This window comes from Chiloscyllium plagiosum, chromosome 34 (assembly GCF_004010195.1).
Source record: "Chiloscyllium plagiosum isolate BGI_BamShark_2017 chromosome 34, ASM401019v2, whole genome shotgun sequence".
In the NCBI taxonomy this organism is placed as follows: Eukaryota; Metazoa; Chordata; class Chondrichthyes; order Orectolobiformes; family Hemiscylliidae; genus Chiloscyllium; species Chiloscyllium plagiosum.
Window position 1 is genome coordinate 19108744 of NC_057743.1, and position 17326 is coordinate 19126069.

The window sequence follows — 17326 nt, forward strand, 5'->3', positions numbered from 1 at the left end:
TCGTTCTGGTGAGTTGTTGTCTGAGAGTGGCTGTTGGTTTGTGTGCTGTTATGAGTCCTAGTGGTCGCAGTAGTCTGGCTGTCAGTTCGGAAATGCTCTTGATTTATAACTATAGTCAACGTTCCTGTTCCTGTCTTTATTTTGTTGAATCCTTTATTGAAATGTCAACACATGTGCAAGAAGTCTGTTTAATTCTGCACACAGTTGGATTAATCACAGAAATTAAAAGCTCAACTTGAAGTGTTTTTGTTTGCAATTTGTAAAAACTTCAGGAAAGGGAAAACAATGTGATCCCAATTCAAAGATGTAAAACTCTTTCATTTCAATTTCTTTCTTCTATTCCCTCCCTCTCCCAATCTCCTTTTTGAGGTACAGTTCCATACATTCACATCTGCCTCGACCATATGGGGCATCACCACACTCACTACAGAACTGATCATTCTTGCTCCACATAAGTCCTGCTTTCCTATCGCCACATGTTTACCCTGGTTTAAGCACGCTCATCCACTAAATTACCTCAGTTCATAACAGAGATGCAAAATGTCTCAAAACCATAGAGTAGCAAGGGAAAAGAAAATTGATATAAAACCACCAACAGTACAATCCATCTTGCAGAATATCCCTAAACAATATGTTTAGGCCACATACTTCCCAATGCCTATTTTTCTCCACTGACCCTTAAAAATTAGTAATTTTTTTTTATAATCTGAGCTCCTGCTCCACATCAGGCAGATTAAATTGTGAAATAGGAAGAAACTTTGGAAATAATGAGGAGATTTGACAGCACCTTTGACAAAACATTGACTTTTTGTCTGAAACGATCAATTCGGATGAAGTAGCAAAAGATATGAAAACATTAATTACACTTCTCTTTCAACTGATGCTGTCAGATCTGTTGAGTATTTCCAGCATTTTTGGGTTTTAAATTTAAGATTTTCAATATCAGCCGTATTTTGCATTTATGTCACAAACACTTTGTTACCTGGATAAGTAAGCATACGAGCCACATAAAGAGGAAAACAAATTGTCTTTCACAACCTCAGAATGTCCAAGAAGGTCATAGCCAAATACTTTTAAAACAGTGTGTTTCATATAGGAAACACAGCAACCAACTTGCACTCTGAAGGATCCCACAATCGCCTAGATTTTTCTGCTCAATCCTAGGATGTGGAATTTAGTCCCATGGCCTTCTGATCCCAACTAAGCTACAGCTGACAATACAAATTAAAAAAGAAACGTTAATTAATAGTAACCCTGTTTTCTATTAAAAGGATAGAACAAGTGGTGCAAAATTCAAACTCCCCTCATAACTTAAAAAGGGTGAATTTGTTAATTCTAGTCTTTATTCTGCCAAAAAAACAACTTAAAATCGCATCTCTTAAATATCACCTTTAAATCAAAATATGATTCAAGGGCATTTGCTGACATACAAGTTGAGCTTGGAGACAGATTATTGTTGCAAAAACATTTTATGGAGAATTATGCAATGTGCATAATTTGCAGCAACCTACAATATGGATGATAGCCCAGGTCCCAAACCAAACTCAGCTAATTTACAAGCACAAAGTGCGTTAGTCAAAATGAGAGATGCTTAGTATTTAGTAAACGAACACCTTCCATTTCCAACAAGTGTCACCATCAAGCAGGTAAAAATTAAAATGTTCCTTCTACTCTGTATCAAACCCAACTATCAAAAACATACTTGCATTTTTAAAAATTCATTCATGGAATGTGAGCATCATTGGGTGAGCATCATTGCCCATTCCCAATTCCCTCGACATCTTGAACCACTGCAATCCAGGTAGAGTAGCTGGACCCACACTGGTATTAGGGAGGGAGTTCCCCAACTTGATCCAGTGCTTTTAATGTCTGAAAATATCCCAAGACACTTCACAGGAGAGTGTTATCAAATACTTAAGATACTATGGCAGATACTCTCAGTCACAAAGGTAGATTTGGGGAAAGGAGGCAAAATAGGAGAGGCTTTAGGAGGGAACTCCAAAGCTTTGGGTCTTTACAGCTGAAGACAATAATAGAATGTAGGGAAGTAGATGGTGACATCTTAAAAATGTCCATATTACAGAGGTGGTGGTGCTGGATGTTGTAGAATGCATAAAAGTGGATAAATCCCCAAGACCTGATCAGGTGTATCCTAGAACTCTGTGGGAAGCTAGGGAAGTGATTGCTGGGGCCCTTGCTGAGACATTTGCATTATCAATAGTCACAGGTGAGGTGCGGAAGACTGGAGGTTGGCTAACTTGGTGCCACTATTTAAGAAAGGTGGTAAGGAAAAGCCAGGGAACTATAGACCAGTGTGTCTGACATCAGTGGTGGGCAAGTTGTTGGAGAGAATCTTGAGGGACTGGATTTACAAGTATTTGGAAAGGCAAGGACTGATTAGGGGTAGTCAACATGGCTTTGTATGTGGGAAATCATGTCTCATGAACTTGATAGAATATCTTTGAAGAAGTAACGTAGAGGAATGATGAGGGCAGAGTGGTGGACGTGATCTATGTCGACTTCAGTAAGGTGTGCGACAAGGTTCCCCATGGGAGACTGGTTAGCAAGATTAGATCTCATGGAATACAGGGAGAACGAGCCATTTGGAGACAGAACTGGCTCAAAGGTATAAGACAGAGAGTGGTAGTGGAAGGCTGCTTTGCAGACTGGAGGCCCATGACCAGTGGTGTGCCACAAGGATCAGTGCTGGGTTCACAAATTTTCATTTATATAAAAGTTTTGGATATGGAAATAGGAGGTATAGTTAGTAAGTTTGCAGATGACACCAAAATTGGAGGTGTAGTAGTCAGCGAAGGAGGTTACCTCATAGTACAACTAAATCTTGATCAGATGGGCCAATGGGCTGAGGAGTGGCAGATGGAGTTTAATTTAGATAAATGTGAGGTGCTGCATTTTGGAAAAGCAAATCTTAGCAGGACTTATACACTTAATGGCAAGGTCTTAGGGAGTGCTGCTGTCGAAAGAGACCTTGGAATGCTGGTTCATAGCTGCTCGAAAGTAGAGTCGCAGGTAGATCGGATAGTGAAGGTGGCGTTTGGCAAGCTCTCCTTTATTGATTAGGCCACTTTTGGAATATTGCATGCAATTCTGGCCTCCTTCCTTTCGGACAGATGCTGTGAAACTTGAAATGGTTCAGAAAAGATTTACAAAGATGTTGCCAGGATTGGAGGATCTGAGCTATAGGGAGAGGTGGAATAGGGTGGGGCTGTTTTCCCTGGAGTGTCGGAGGATGAGGGGTGACCTTATAGAGGTTTATAAAATCACGAGGGACATGGATAGGGGAAATAGACAAAGTCTTTTCCCTGTGGTGGGAGGGTCCAGAACTAGAGGGTGTAAGTTTAGGGTGAGAAGGGGAAGATATAAAAGGGACCAAAGGGGCACTTTTTTCATGCAAAGGGTCATGCATGTGTAGAATGATCTACCAAAGGATGTGGTGGAGGCTAGTACCATTACAGCATTTAAAAGGCAGCTGGATGGATATAAGAATAGGAAGGATTGAGAGAGATATGGGCCAAGTGCTGGCAAAATGGGACTAGATTAGGTTAGGATATCTGGTCGGCATGGATGAGTTGGACTGAAAGGTCTGTTTCCATGCTGTACATGACTCTTTGACAATGTTGAAGTAATTAGAGGATGCTCAATGGACCAGTATTGGAAGAGGAATGTCTTGGGATTGAAAGGAATTGAATGACCTGCTCTTGCTCCTGTGTAGCTGCACAAATGATGTAATCTCTTCTAGCTCCTAATCCTCAGGAGCTAGAAGAGATTACAATCCACAGGAAGGTAGATGCATCCGCAGTGCTGTTTCAAAGGGAATTTTACAAAATTGACCCAGGTAAGAGTAGAGTATTCCATCACATCCAGACTTGCGCCTTGAGCAAAGTGGACAGGCATTGAAGAGTCAGGAAGTTACTCAGCACAGGATTTCAAGCCTTGGAGGTGCTCTTGAAGCCACAGTACTTAATCGGCTACACCGGTTCAGTTCCAGGTCAATGACAATATCCAAGATGAGGGAAGGGATTTGACAAGAGACAGAAATTTTAAAACTTAAATACTCCGTAATGGTAGCCTATGGAAGCCAGCAACTATAGGCTGAGTGAAGGAGACTTGATGTTAATAAACTCACGGCCAACAGAATTTGGAATGAACCAAGCTTCTATCGTCCAGGCTTTGGGAACACTCAGTTCAATTCTTCTATTGTTACAACACAGACACTTTCCTCAAGTACAAGTGTCCCCGAAATCTGGTCCAGTAATCTAGTGTCCAATTTCGGAGCAGTTTTACATTGAGTCCTCTACATTCTGTAAAATATGGTTGAGTAATCAAGAACAGCAGCTCAGTTTCAACTGACACTCAACACAGCCCAGGCAGTAAAGGAATAAAAAACATCTTTCACCTATAACCAAACAAATCTCTGGATCAATAATAATAAATTTGTTTTATTATTCCTCTGTTCATTCATAGGATGAGGACATCACTGGCTAGGCAGCATTTATTTTCCATCCCTAATTGCCCAGAGGGCAGTTAAGTATCAAACGCCATGGAGTCACTTGTAGGTCAGACTAGATAAGGATGGCAGCTTCCTTCCCTGAAGGACATTAGTGATCCAGATGGGACAATGGATTCATGATCATCATTAGACTCCGAATTACAGACTTTTTCTTTATTGAATTCAAATTCCAATGTCTGCCATGGCAGGAGTCGAACCCAAGTCCCTACAACATTATCTGGTTTTCCAGATTAACAGTCTAGCGATACCACTAGGCCATTGCCTCCCCATAAGATCAGAATTACAGAACACTATGTATTGAAACCATCATTCCTGCATTCTATTTTCTGTGTTCGCAGAAATATAACAGCCCTCAACAGTGTGGTTACCAGACTTAAGAATATGGGTACTGGGACATTAACGAGAAAAAAAAATAGACACTTTCCCCAAGTACAAGTGTCCCTGAAATATGGTCCAGTAATCTAGTGTCCAATTTCAGAGCAGTTTTACATTGAGTCCTCTTCATTCCGTAAAATATGTTACCATGTTGTGCGACACCCTAAATTTGTTGTTGAAAAATTGTTCAAATCATCAATAACAAACACATAAACAACAGTATATTGGCAGAGCAACAGTGCCTTCATTTTAAAAAATAAATTTGCTACTCATGAAACATTGGGGATGAGACGCTATTGCAGACCCGGAAGTAGAGGCATGTTGAGAAATAAGCCAAAAACGCAACAACATGCAAACATTGTGCCCTTGCAAAAACACTCTAGCGTACAGCAAGATTTCCCTGAGGTGGGGGAGTCCAGAACTAGAGGGCATAGGTTTAGGGTGAGATGGGACAGATATAAAAGAGAGCCCTGATGAAGGGCTTTTGCCCGAAACGTCAATTTTCCTACTCCTTGGGATGTTGTCTGACCTGCTGTGCTTTTCCAGTACCACTCTAATCTAGATATAAAAGGGGCAATTTTTTTCCACACAGAGGGTGGTACGTGTATGGAATGAGCTGCCAGAGGTGCTGGTGGACGCTGATACAATTGCAACATTTGAAAGGCATCTGGATGGATATGTGAATAGCAAAGGTTTAGAGGGACATGGGCCAAGCGCTGGCAAACAGGACTAGATTAGGTTGGGATATCTGGTCAGCATGGACGAGTTGGACCGAAGGGTCTGTTTCCATGCTGTACATCTCTATGACTCTATGTTAGATATACAGGGCTACCTCATTTCACCCAGCTCCAAATCACTTTAAAAGTACAACCTAAATGATAAAGAACAAAACTGCTTACTCTACACCATTTATCACAATGGTACAATAGACACAGCATACTTCCTTGCTGTTATTCTCAAGATCTCAGGACAACCACTGTTCCCAACAGTCACAATCAATCCTTGATTGAAGTGTAACATTCCAATCACCTTACTTATTTGACAGAAAGACAGTGAATGCAACTATTTTCATGGATGAGAATGGAATTAGCAAGGTCAGCATTTATCACCTCTCCCAATTCTTCTCAGTAGATGGCAATGAGTTAACTGAATCAGTTTGTGTGGTGTAGTCACTGTGCTGACAAGGCAGGATTCTAGACTTTTGACAATTATTTGGAAATTTGTAGAATCACTTAACTGACCCAGGCATATATCAGATCTGCAGACAGATGCAGGCACAGCAGTTTTGGATAACATTCAAAGATTCACTGCTCCACCTTGACAAATAATTGAAGGTCATAATTTTCCAGATCAATTAAAATTTTCTACTAGTAAGAAGTTTTTAACATAAATAAACATCCCATGTTGCTTCACACAAGGGAGTCAACTAAAAGCTCATTCAAAAAAGACTTAGCAGAAGCTCTCTGATGCAAAAAGACTAGCAAAACAGCATTTCAGAAAATGTTTTTTTATTCAAATGGGTATCATAGACAAATGCAAACAACTGTTGCCCACTCAAATAGAATGGAGTAGCTTGCTAAACTATTTCAGATTAAAAGGCATCCACATCGTTGTTGGTCTGGGGTCTGACCAAACTGAGTAAGGACACCAAATTTTCATCCCTGAAAGGATATTCGGAAGATAATAATGAACCAGATGCACTTTTAACCACAATCTGGTAATTTCCTGGTCCCATTTTGATTTATTCCAAACTTTATTCATTGCTGAACTTAGATTTGCTAGCCGTCATAATAGGATTTGAACACACATCTCTGGATCATTAAGCCAGCATTTAGTTTACTAGTTTAGAAACATATCCACTATGCTATCAAATACCCCTCACACCCCCAGAGACCTAATGCAATTTTCCACAAGGAAAGAAGGAATTAGAGAATGCCAAGAGATTTCCAAATTGGAATAGTGTACAAAACAGGCTTAAAATAAGACTGAATAAATTGGAGGAACTTGCAAAGTTCTTGTGGAAAGAGGAAGTTAAGACTTAAAGACAAGGATATTGAATTCAGTGCAATGCAGGAAAGGATACAAGTAGATATTGGCCACGGCTGCAATACGGTGAAATTTAATGCAAGATGAAATGTGGATGTTTCATTCACTCAAGATTAATTTTAAACCTCTGTTAATGGACGACACACTCCAAAGATAAAAATTATGTTGCTAAATTTATGATAAATACTGTGGAAGAAAGCAACTAAGATAGTTTCACACAGTGTCATGCACAGATAAATAGCTCTGATCTCTAATAGTCTTGTACAAGCTTATCTACTCTTGATACCCTTGAATTGGAAAAACAATTCCATAGAACACAGACAGTCCACATTACAATAAGTATTACTTCTGTTCAGTTGTCTAGTACCAATGTTCAGACACAACTTAATCAGCATTGCAAAAACAATGGATAGACTAGAAATTTGACTTCAAAAGTTACAAGTTCAGTATTCCTCAGTGAATGGCACCAATCAAGGATTCAGCAAAGGTGCCAAACCACACATATACTTAACAGAGCATAATTATTCATCTTAGTTCTCATACATTATAACTTAGATCAAAACAAAATAAACTGCAAAGCAAGAATTGAATCAGTACCTTGTCTCTTCAACACAGATCTCAGTCACATTCCCAAATTCCTCTCTCGCTCAATCCCCATCCCTTCTCATTCAGATCCCTTTGGATATTTAACGATAATTAAAAGATGCTGTATAATACCGACTTGCTCCAGCCCATAAAGCACGGGTTCCAGATAACTAACGAAGGGACTCACTATAACATCCCCGCTAGCGAACCCGATAGGAGCAATTCGGCGACAACAAGCATCCATCAGCGCATCCGTTTTGCTGACAGGGTGGTGGTATAGCCTGGTGCAGTGTGGGGGTGGTTTCAATCCATCACTGCAGCTTCTTCCCTGTGTGCTACTCAGGAGGCTCTGGGTGGGGAGCTGGTGATGGGGAATGAAACAAGATGCCCGACCATTCACTGAAGCAGCATCACCGGCCCCTACCGATAGCTCTGAGGCCTCCAGACTGCGCTCTATCCCTTGTTGCCCCGGTCTCCCCGCCTCACCTGGGGAACGTGTCCCCCTCTCACCTGAACTCATCTTACACCGGCCGCCTCCGCCGCCCTCTTCATCGCGCTCGCCCAAAGCCGCGCCGTGCTGTACGTCATCACGCAAACGCGCCACGCCGGGCATACTGCGCATGTGCGCTCTTTGCAAAGGCCGCTGGGACTTGGAGTCTTCCCTGTAGAATTAGGCGACAGTGTAGAATTGAGAGTGTGGTGCTGGAAAAGCAGCGTCCGAGGAGTAGGGAAATCGGCGTTTCGCGCAAAAGCCCTTCATCAGGAATTGTAGAATTGTCCACTCAAACCAGGAGCAGAAGAATGCCGTTTAGCTTTTCCATAGAATCCCTCTAGTGGTGAATGAGGCCATTTGGCCCATTCAAAAAGCATTCCACCCCAGTAACCCTGCATTTCCTATGGCTAATCAACCTAGACTGCACAGTACACAAAATTTAGCGTAGCCTATGCACCTAACCAGCACCTTTAGACTGTGTGAGGACTGCTGCTTCACCGTACCAGGAACCCAAGTTTAACCAGAGCATCCAGCAGATACCCACATAGACACAGGGAGAATGTGCAAAGTCCACACAGACAGTTACCTGAGGCTGGAATTGAACCTGGGTCCATGGTACGGTGAGGCAGCAGTGTTAACCACTGAGAGACTATGCTAATTGTGGCAGATCCTTTATCTCGATACCACACTCCCAGTTTCTTTCCATAACCTTTGATGCCTTTAAAATCGAGGAATGTATTTGTATCTTCCTTAAATTCAATGCAGTAAGCATAATTCCACATGCTCTATCTCTGACAGGTTGTATATATTTTTAACCAAATATTTTGGAACACCTCTGGATCAAGTGGAACTTAAACTCAGGCCTCCCAACTCAGAGTTAGGAACACTGCTATTGCACAACAAAAGCCATTCATGAAAGATTGTATATCAATAATGCCTCCCCAACACTTCAACTCCCGTACATAATTTCAGCACTACTATTTCTCAACTGAGGGGCAACGTTTTCATGCAAAGGATGGTACATGTATGGAATGAGCTGCCAGAGGAAGTGGTGGAGGCTAGTACAATTGCAACAGTTAAAAGGCATCTGGATGGGTATATGAATAGGAAGGGTTTGGAGGGAAATGGGCCAGGTGCTGGCAGGTGGGACGAGATTGGGTTGGGATATCTGGTGGGCATGGACAAGTTGGACCGAAGGGTCTGTTGCCATGCTGTACATCTTTATGACTCTATGATCATCACATTGAATTGTCAGTAACTCATTCACACAGAACTGTAATCCTAAAAAAAAACACATGCAGCAACAGACAATATTTGTCAGACTGTTCCAAAATAATTTACAGCACCTGTAGTGTTTTTGAGGAGTATCAGCTAATATAGAGAATACATCAGCCAATTTATGTCCAATGACCAACAACTTGCATTACATAGCACTTTATTATAATTAAAAATGTCAAGAAATGTCATAGCATTATGAAAGAAAATAGGTGTCTGAACCATAGGGGACCATAAGTCTATTCTCACACATTAGAGGAATACAATTGGTGACTTGAGGGTCACCACAACTCAGGCAAAGGAAAAGGTGAAGGAGGATAATCCATAATAACCTCAGGAATTGAACCTACACTGTTGGCATCACTGTGCATTGCCAATGTGCAAACCAGCCTCCGAGCCAATAAGATATTAGACAGCCAAATGCCTGGCCAAATAGGTAGGTTTTAAGGAGTGTATTTGAAACAAGTCCACGGAGGCTGGTATCCTGCCACCAAGTCACCCTTTACTTACACATTGAATATCCTTGACATTGATCCAACTCAGTTGAAACTTTATTGCTGGAACAGCACAGCAGGTCAGGCAGCATCCAGGGAACAGGAGATTCGACGTTTCGGGCACAGGCCCTTCTTCAGGATCCTGAAGAAGGGCCTGTGCCCGAAACGTCGAATTTCCTGTTCCCTGGATGCTGCCTGACCTGCTGTGCTGTTCCAGCAATAAAGTTTCAACTTTGATCTCCAGCATCTGCAGACCTCACTTTCTCCTCATTGATCCAACTCATTCAGAGGCAGTTCTCAGAATGATCAGAACCTCTGACACTCCTGCAAGGCTCCCAGATTGGACCAGATTAACAGCCCCAATCAGGGAACTCATATTCTATGAGGTCTACCTGACTGACTTCATTAAAATCACTACTTCCTTAAAAGCAGAAAGAGAGATAAAGAAGCAGAAAAGTTAGGAATGGAATTCAGCGACGTAGGCAGGTGATAGCACAGTCACTAATGTTGGAGCAATTAAAATTAGGAATGCTCAAGAGGCTTTAATCAAAGACTGAGGATATATTAAAGGGTTGTACAGCTAAAGGAGATTACAGAATCAGAAAGGTGGGAGGCCCAAGAGGAATAAAAATAAGATGAGAATTTTAGAATTGAGGGTTTATTAGCTGGTAATTATTGTAGGACAGTGAGCACAAAGATGATAGGTGAACAGACCTTGACAGCAGACAAAAGTCTAATAATGTCAGAGGTCAAAAGAAGTAAGCCATGGGTGAAGCTGGGTATCATCAGTGTTCATACAACACTAAAATATCCTTTGATGATGTTGTCCAAGGGCAACATTCAGGTAAGAGCAAAAGATGTAAGACAAAAGTAGGCCATTCATCTTAGTGAGTCAGCCCTGCCATTTAATGAGATCATGGCTGATCTGATAATCCACAATTCCACTTTCCTGCCTTTTTCTCCTGACTTGATCCTTTTACTGATTAAAAAGCTGTATTTTTCAAACTTGGCTATGCTTAATTGTTCAGCTTTCATCAGGGCGGTGCTGAGAGATGATATAGGTTCTATGGAGCATGAGGTTGAATCTATTTGGGTGGAAATTAGGAATTCCAAGAAGTCACTGTTAGGTGTAGTCTCTAGGCCACCAAATAATAACATCACATTGGGATGGGCAATAAACAAGGAAATAACTAATGCCTGCAAAAAATGGTACAGCTATTATCATGGGGGATTTTAACTGCATGTAGATTGGTCGAACCAGCTCGGTCAGAACCAGCCTTGAGGAGGAGTTTGTTGAATAAATCTAAGACAGTTTTCTTGAACAGCATGTAATGGAACCGATTAGGGAGGAATGATTTGGAGGTGCAAGTGTTGGACTGGGGTGTACAAAGTTAAAAATCACACAACACCAGGTTATAGTCCAACAGGTTTAATTGGAAGCACTAGTTTTTGGAGTGCTGCTCCTTCATCAGGTGGTTGTGGAGGACACAACTGTAAGACACAGAATTTATAGCAAAAATTTACAATGTGATATAACTGAAATTATACATTGAAAATTACCTTGATTGTTTGTTGAGTCTTTCATCTGTTCGAATACCATGATAGTCTCACTTCTTTCATATGTAAATCACAAAACCTTTTTTAAAAAGTTACATTCTCAGGTTGACTGTAACAACTGGTGTCAGCCAGATAATATGTTGAAGGTGTTAGCCCCCTGTGTTCTCTGTCTGTGCTAGTCAGTTTAGACTGATTCTAATCTAAAAAGTGAGTTAACAGAGTCTTACATGGATTCATGCAGTTTTTGAGCAAAGTACAATGTAACGCTGCAAGTACAAATTCACCCCACAAATGTATACGTAAATGTGTGCATGTGGATTTGTATGTGTGTCTGTCTATCTGTGGTGGGGGGTTGTGAGTGTGAGAGACAGTGTATATGTGTGTATATGTGAGTATAAAGTGTCTAAGTCTGTGAGAGGGTGCATGTGTCTGTAGAAGTGCGAGTGTGTGTGTTTGAGTGGAGGGTTGTGAGTGTCTGTGAGGGAGAGTGTATATGTGTGTATGAGTGTAAAGTGGTCTAAGTCTGTGAGAAGATGCATGTGTGAGTGTGGGAGTGTGTGTGTCTGTGTGCGTGTCTGTGTATACGTTTGTGTTTGTGTGTGTGTGTGTATAGTGTATGGCGGTCACCTGTAGTGTCACATGAACCCAAGGTCCCGGTTGAGGACCTCCCTATGGGTACGGAACTTAGCTATCAGCCTCTGCTCGGCCACTTTTCGCTGCCGCCTGTCCCGAAGTGCGCCTTGAAGGATGGTCACCCAAGGTACGAGATCGAATGTCCTGGACCACTGAAGTGCTCCCCAGCTGGGAGGGAACACTCCTGTCTGTTGATTGTTGTGAGGTGCCCATTCATCCGTTGCCATAGCCTTTGCTCAGTTTCCCAAATGTACCATGCCTCAGGGCATCCTTGCCTGCAGCATATAAGATAGACAACGTTGGCTGAGTCACATGAGTATCTGCCACGTACATGGTGGGAGGTGCCCCCACATGTGATAGTAGTATCCATGTCCACATTCTGACACGTCTTGCAGTGCCTACCGTGACAGGGTTGAATGGAGTTGTCCTGAAAGCCAGGCAGTTTGCTACGAACAATGATCTGTTTGAGGTTTGGTGGTTATTTAAAGGCGAGCAGTGGAGGTGTGGGGAAGGTCTTGGCGAGGTGCTCATCCTCATTGATAATGTGTTGCAGGTCACGAAGAACATGGCATAGTTTTTCAACTCCTGGGAAGTACTGGACAATGAAGGGTACCCTGTCGGTTGCAGCATGTGGCTGTCTCCTGAGGAGGTCATTACGGTTCCTTACTGTGGCACGTCAGAACTGGCAGTCGATGAGTTGAGCTTCGTACTCCGTTCTTATGAGGGAATCCCTGAGTACTTCCAGGTGCCCATCACGTTCCTCCTCATCTGAACAGATCTAGTGTACACGTAGGGCTTGTACATGGGAGATGTCTGTTTTAGTATGTTTTGGGTGGAAGCTGCAGAAGTGTAGCATTGTGAGGTTGTCTGTGGGTTTGCAGTAGAGTGTGGTGCTGAGGTGTCCATCCTTGATGGAGATGCATGTGTTCAAAAATGAAACAGATAGTCGAGAGTAGTCCATGGTGAGTTTGATGGTGGGATGAAACTTGTTGATATCACTGTGTAGTTTTATCAGTGACTCCTCGCCATGGGTCCAGAGGAAGAAAATGTCGTCAATGTACCTGGTATATAATGTTGGTTGGAGGTCCTGTGTAGAGAAGAAGTCTTGTTCGAAGCTGTGCATGAAGATATTGGCATATTGGGGTGCAAATTTGGTCCCCTTGGCTGATCCATGTGTCTGGATGAAGAACTGGTTGTCAAAGATGAAGACATTGTGATCGAGGATAAAGTGGATGCGTTGTAGGACGGTGTTTGGAGATTGGCAATTGTTGATGTTGAGTACTGAGGCTGTTGCCATGGTGCCGTCATTGTGGGGATGGTGGTGTTGAGTGCTGAAACGTCCATTGTGATGAGGAATGTTCCCAGTTCAACTGGTCCGTGGGTGCTGAGTTTCTGTACGAAATCCATAGTGTCACGATAGAAGCTTGGGGGATCCCCTGTACAATGGGTTTCAAGATGCCTTCAACATAGTCGGAGAGATTCTCACACAGGGTCCCATTGCCTAATACAATGGGACGTCCTGGTGTATTGGCTTTGTATATCTTTGGAAGGCAGAGGAAGTTGCCTACACGAGAAGTACATGGGATGAGGGCACGTAGGGAATTCTGAAGGACTGGATCCAAAGTCCTGATCAATGTGTTTAATTCACGGGTGTGTTCTTTGGTCGGATCAGCTGGTAGTTGCCTGTAGTGTTCCTGGTTGTTCAGTTGTCGGTATACTTCCTTGCAGAAATCTGTTCTTTCCTGAACGACAATGGCTCCTCCTTTATCTGCTGGTTTGATGACAATGTTGTGATTGGTTTTGAGAGCCTGGATGGCGTTGCTTGTGAACGGGTGGTGTTTTGCTCTAAATTGTGGGTACAGCTGATGAATCTGGCATTTCTATATTTCCTGACAGTTTGAGCATACATGTCAAGCCCAGGGCAGCAGCCCTCCGGTGAGGTCCAAGTTGACACCTTCTTTGGTCCCTCCTCTACAGATCCCTGTGATGACTGTTCCAGTTCATCAGTGGGCTCGTTGGGATCACTGCTGGCATCTTGAAAGAATTCCTGGGATCTCATTCATCTGATGAACTCCTCCGTGTCTGCTGCAAGAACCAAGATGTCCATTTTGGTGGTGGGGCAGAAGTTGAGACCCCTGCTCAGGATGTCAATGTTTTCCGGTCAAAGGGTGTGGTCCGATAAGTTGATAATCGACTTCCCCTCAGTGATAATGTTATGCCAGGGTGGCCTTTGCTACTACTGGTGTGAATGCCAAGTTTCTCCAGTTTTTTGTTCTCGGTGTGCATGTACGTGGTGTAGTTTTGTCGCCTTGTCTGTTTGGCAATGTCGCGAAATTGTACTGCTGTATCCTGAGCACAGGATGAGAGTGTGGACTCCATCTGAATTTCAAGGTTGTGGCGCCTGCTGTAGAGTTGGTGCACGAGATGATTGAGGAATTTGTGAGAGGTGCGGTGGCAAAGTTTCTCTGCGTAGTCTGTGTTGTAGGTCCACTTGAGTGGGTTCATGATCCGTAATCCTTTTGGGATCTTTCCTGCTTGCCTGCATTTCTGTAGAAACTTGATGTCTGTGTTGATATATGCGATCTTCTTGGAGATCCTCTCCACTTTAAGCCAGGAGTTAGTGGTGTCGATAGTAGTCATGATTTGGAGGTGCCAGTGTTGGACTGGGGTGTACAAAGTTAAAAATCACCAGGTTATAGTCCAACAGGAAGGAAGCTCTTCTAGATCTGCTCCCAAGTCATCAGACAGGAATAATTAATGACCTCATAGTCAGGGATCCTCTTGGAAGGAGTTAAATCACAAGCTTTCAGAGCACAGCCCCTTCATTAGGTGACTCCGAAAGTTTGTGATTTCAAATAAACCTGTTGGACTATAATCTGGTGTCGTGTGACTTCTGACTTTGGCACATTTAACTAGTAATGTCCAGCATGGTTCTGTGTGAATGCCTCTTATTCAAAACTTCCAAAGGCACTACGATAAGTCACATTGTGAGCAACATGGTTAAAAAGATCAAATTACGAATTACAAAGATATATTGTGGTAGACAGTGTCTGGAATGAGCGTAAGGTGGAGGCAGGTTCAATCGAGACAAATGGAAATAAATTGCTACTTGAAAGGGAAATGATGTGCGGGGTTAACAGGGAGAAATTGGGAGAATGGCACTAAATGAATTGTTCGGTTAGAAAACCAATGCGGTCTTCTGTGCTGTGACAATTCTGTGGTTCTGTTTCTGTCTCCATAGACGCTTCCAGACCTACTGGGCTTTTCCAGCACTTTCTGTTTTTGTGTCAGATTTCCAGTATCTGAAAGTCTATTGTTTTTATTAAAAAGTGACTGCTCAAAAATGCCAATCAGAATATTGAAACATAAAGTTCTCTGAAAATGTTCGCATTTTAACATTAAAATCAAATTAATTTTAAATATAATTATGTATAATTAATGTATTCTGAATCAAAGTAAACGAAAACTGAAATCACATGTCAATTTTAAACAGACTTCCCAGAATTGACTCTCCACATTAAACATTTCCATTCCAAATTAGGGAAATGTATCCTCTGACTCTCGTGATAATGCAACAGCTCACACGTATATTCTGTCTTTAATGTAAAAAATGGATACAGACAGTTTACTATAGAGTTATCAAATAAAATTTGATACTGAGCCAGCTAAGGAAGTGGTCAACTAAACTTTCTAAACTTTCTCTATGTTTGTCGTTCGGAATTGCTGAATAGAGTTAACCTATCTATCTTGGTGTTCCTGCCAGGCATAAATTATCCACCACACCCTAGTTTGTGCATCCACATTGACACACACTTTCAGTGAAGCAGAACAGCTGTCAGAGTGGAGAAAGGTCAGAATGAACTCCAAAATCAACTCACAAATTACTGGTTGTGAGACGCACGCAATGAAACTTGTTGGGACTCTGACAACAACGTAACACCATTTCTGAAATAAAAGAAAGGAGAAAGACTAAGACAGGTTAGCAGAGTACATACTCACATCCAGGGCCTTATAATCCACAAGGGGCTACAGTTTCAAAGCCACTAAAGTGAGTCTGAGGTGTCTGTTAATTACAGAATATTCAAATGTCTTTCTTCAGATCAAAAGTAATTTTGAAATTCAGAATGGGTTTGAATGTTTGGCTGCTGAACATTCAACTATTTATAAATAGTCAAAACATTTCTAAAGAGTTCCACAGTTTTTGGCTTATGTTGTCTTTACTGACTCTTTGTTACAGCAAAATGTCAGTTACTATCAAATTCTAACTCCACAGCCCTCTATTCTGTTCAAACGTGTATCATTTTTCTTTTAAACATGCAATTTTCTCTGTCTCAACCACTCCCTATAGAAATGTTCCGTATTCCGACAACGTTCCATATAAAGAAATTTCTCCGACTCTCCTGCCTGTTCAATGATAATATTTTTTACCCTCACAACAATGACAGCAACTTGTATTTGTATAATGCATTTAACTTCAGATATTAAGACCAGACAGCAACACCAAAAATCACAGCATGACTCACATAGGGAATCTTCAAGCGGTCAGAATTAGAAGGAGGCAGATCTATTGGATGGTTATGGGGGTGGAGAGAATTACAGTGGGTAGGGATGAATCATATAATCCCTACAGTGAGAAAGCAGGCCATTTGGCCCATCAAGTCCCCATAAAGAGCTTCCCACCCAGCCCCAGCCCCTACCCTATCTCTGTAACCCTGCATTTGCCATGGCTAATCCACTAATCCAGACCTTGGATGCTGCCTGAACTGCTGTGCTCTTCCAGCACCACTAATGCAGAAGTAATTACACCGGCACCACTCCCCACCTCTTCCTCCGCTACATTGATGACTCATTGGCACCATCTCGTGCTCCCGCGAGGAGGTTGAGCAATTCATCAATTTCACCAACACATTCCACCCTGACCTTAAATTTACCTGGACTATCTCTGACACCTCCCTCCCCTTCCTGGACCTCTCCATCTCCATTAATGATGACCGACTTGACACTGACATTTTTTACAAACCCACCGACTCCCACAGCTACCTGGATTACACCTCTTCCCACCCTACCTCTTGCAAAAATGCCATCCCCTACTCCCAATTCCTCCATCTCCACCGTATCTGCTCCCAGGAGGTCCAGTTCCACCACAGAACACACCAGATGGTCTCCTTCTTTAGAGACCGCAATTTCCCTTCCCACGTGATTAAAGATGCCCTCCAACGCATCTCGTCTACATCCCGCACCTCTGCCCTCAGACACCACCCCTCCAACCGTAACAAGGAGAGAACGCCCCTGGTGCTCACCTTCCACCCTACCAACCTTCGCATAAACCAAACCATC

General features: G+C 42.4%; 1 protein-coding gene across 2 annotated transcripts in view; it reads right to left on the reverse strand.

The window, feature by feature from the left end:
- The window catches only part of atp13a2 (ATPase cation transporting 13A2), a 92058-nt gene extending 83950 nt beyond the window's left edge, over window positions 1-8108 (reverse strand). Inside the window, exon 1 of one of the 2 annotated variants that reach the window (XM_043675701.1) lies at window positions 8048-8108. In XM_043675701.1, the coding sequence (XP_043531636.1) occupies window positions 8048-8057 (10 nt within the window). In that variant the 5' untranslated portion in view covers window positions 8058-8108. Of the gene's footprint in view, window positions 1-7724; window positions 8023-8047 lie in introns of those variants that run through there. The other variant, XM_043675703.1, reaches the window with a different exon arrangement.
- Window positions 8109-17326: the final 9218 nt, after the last annotated feature.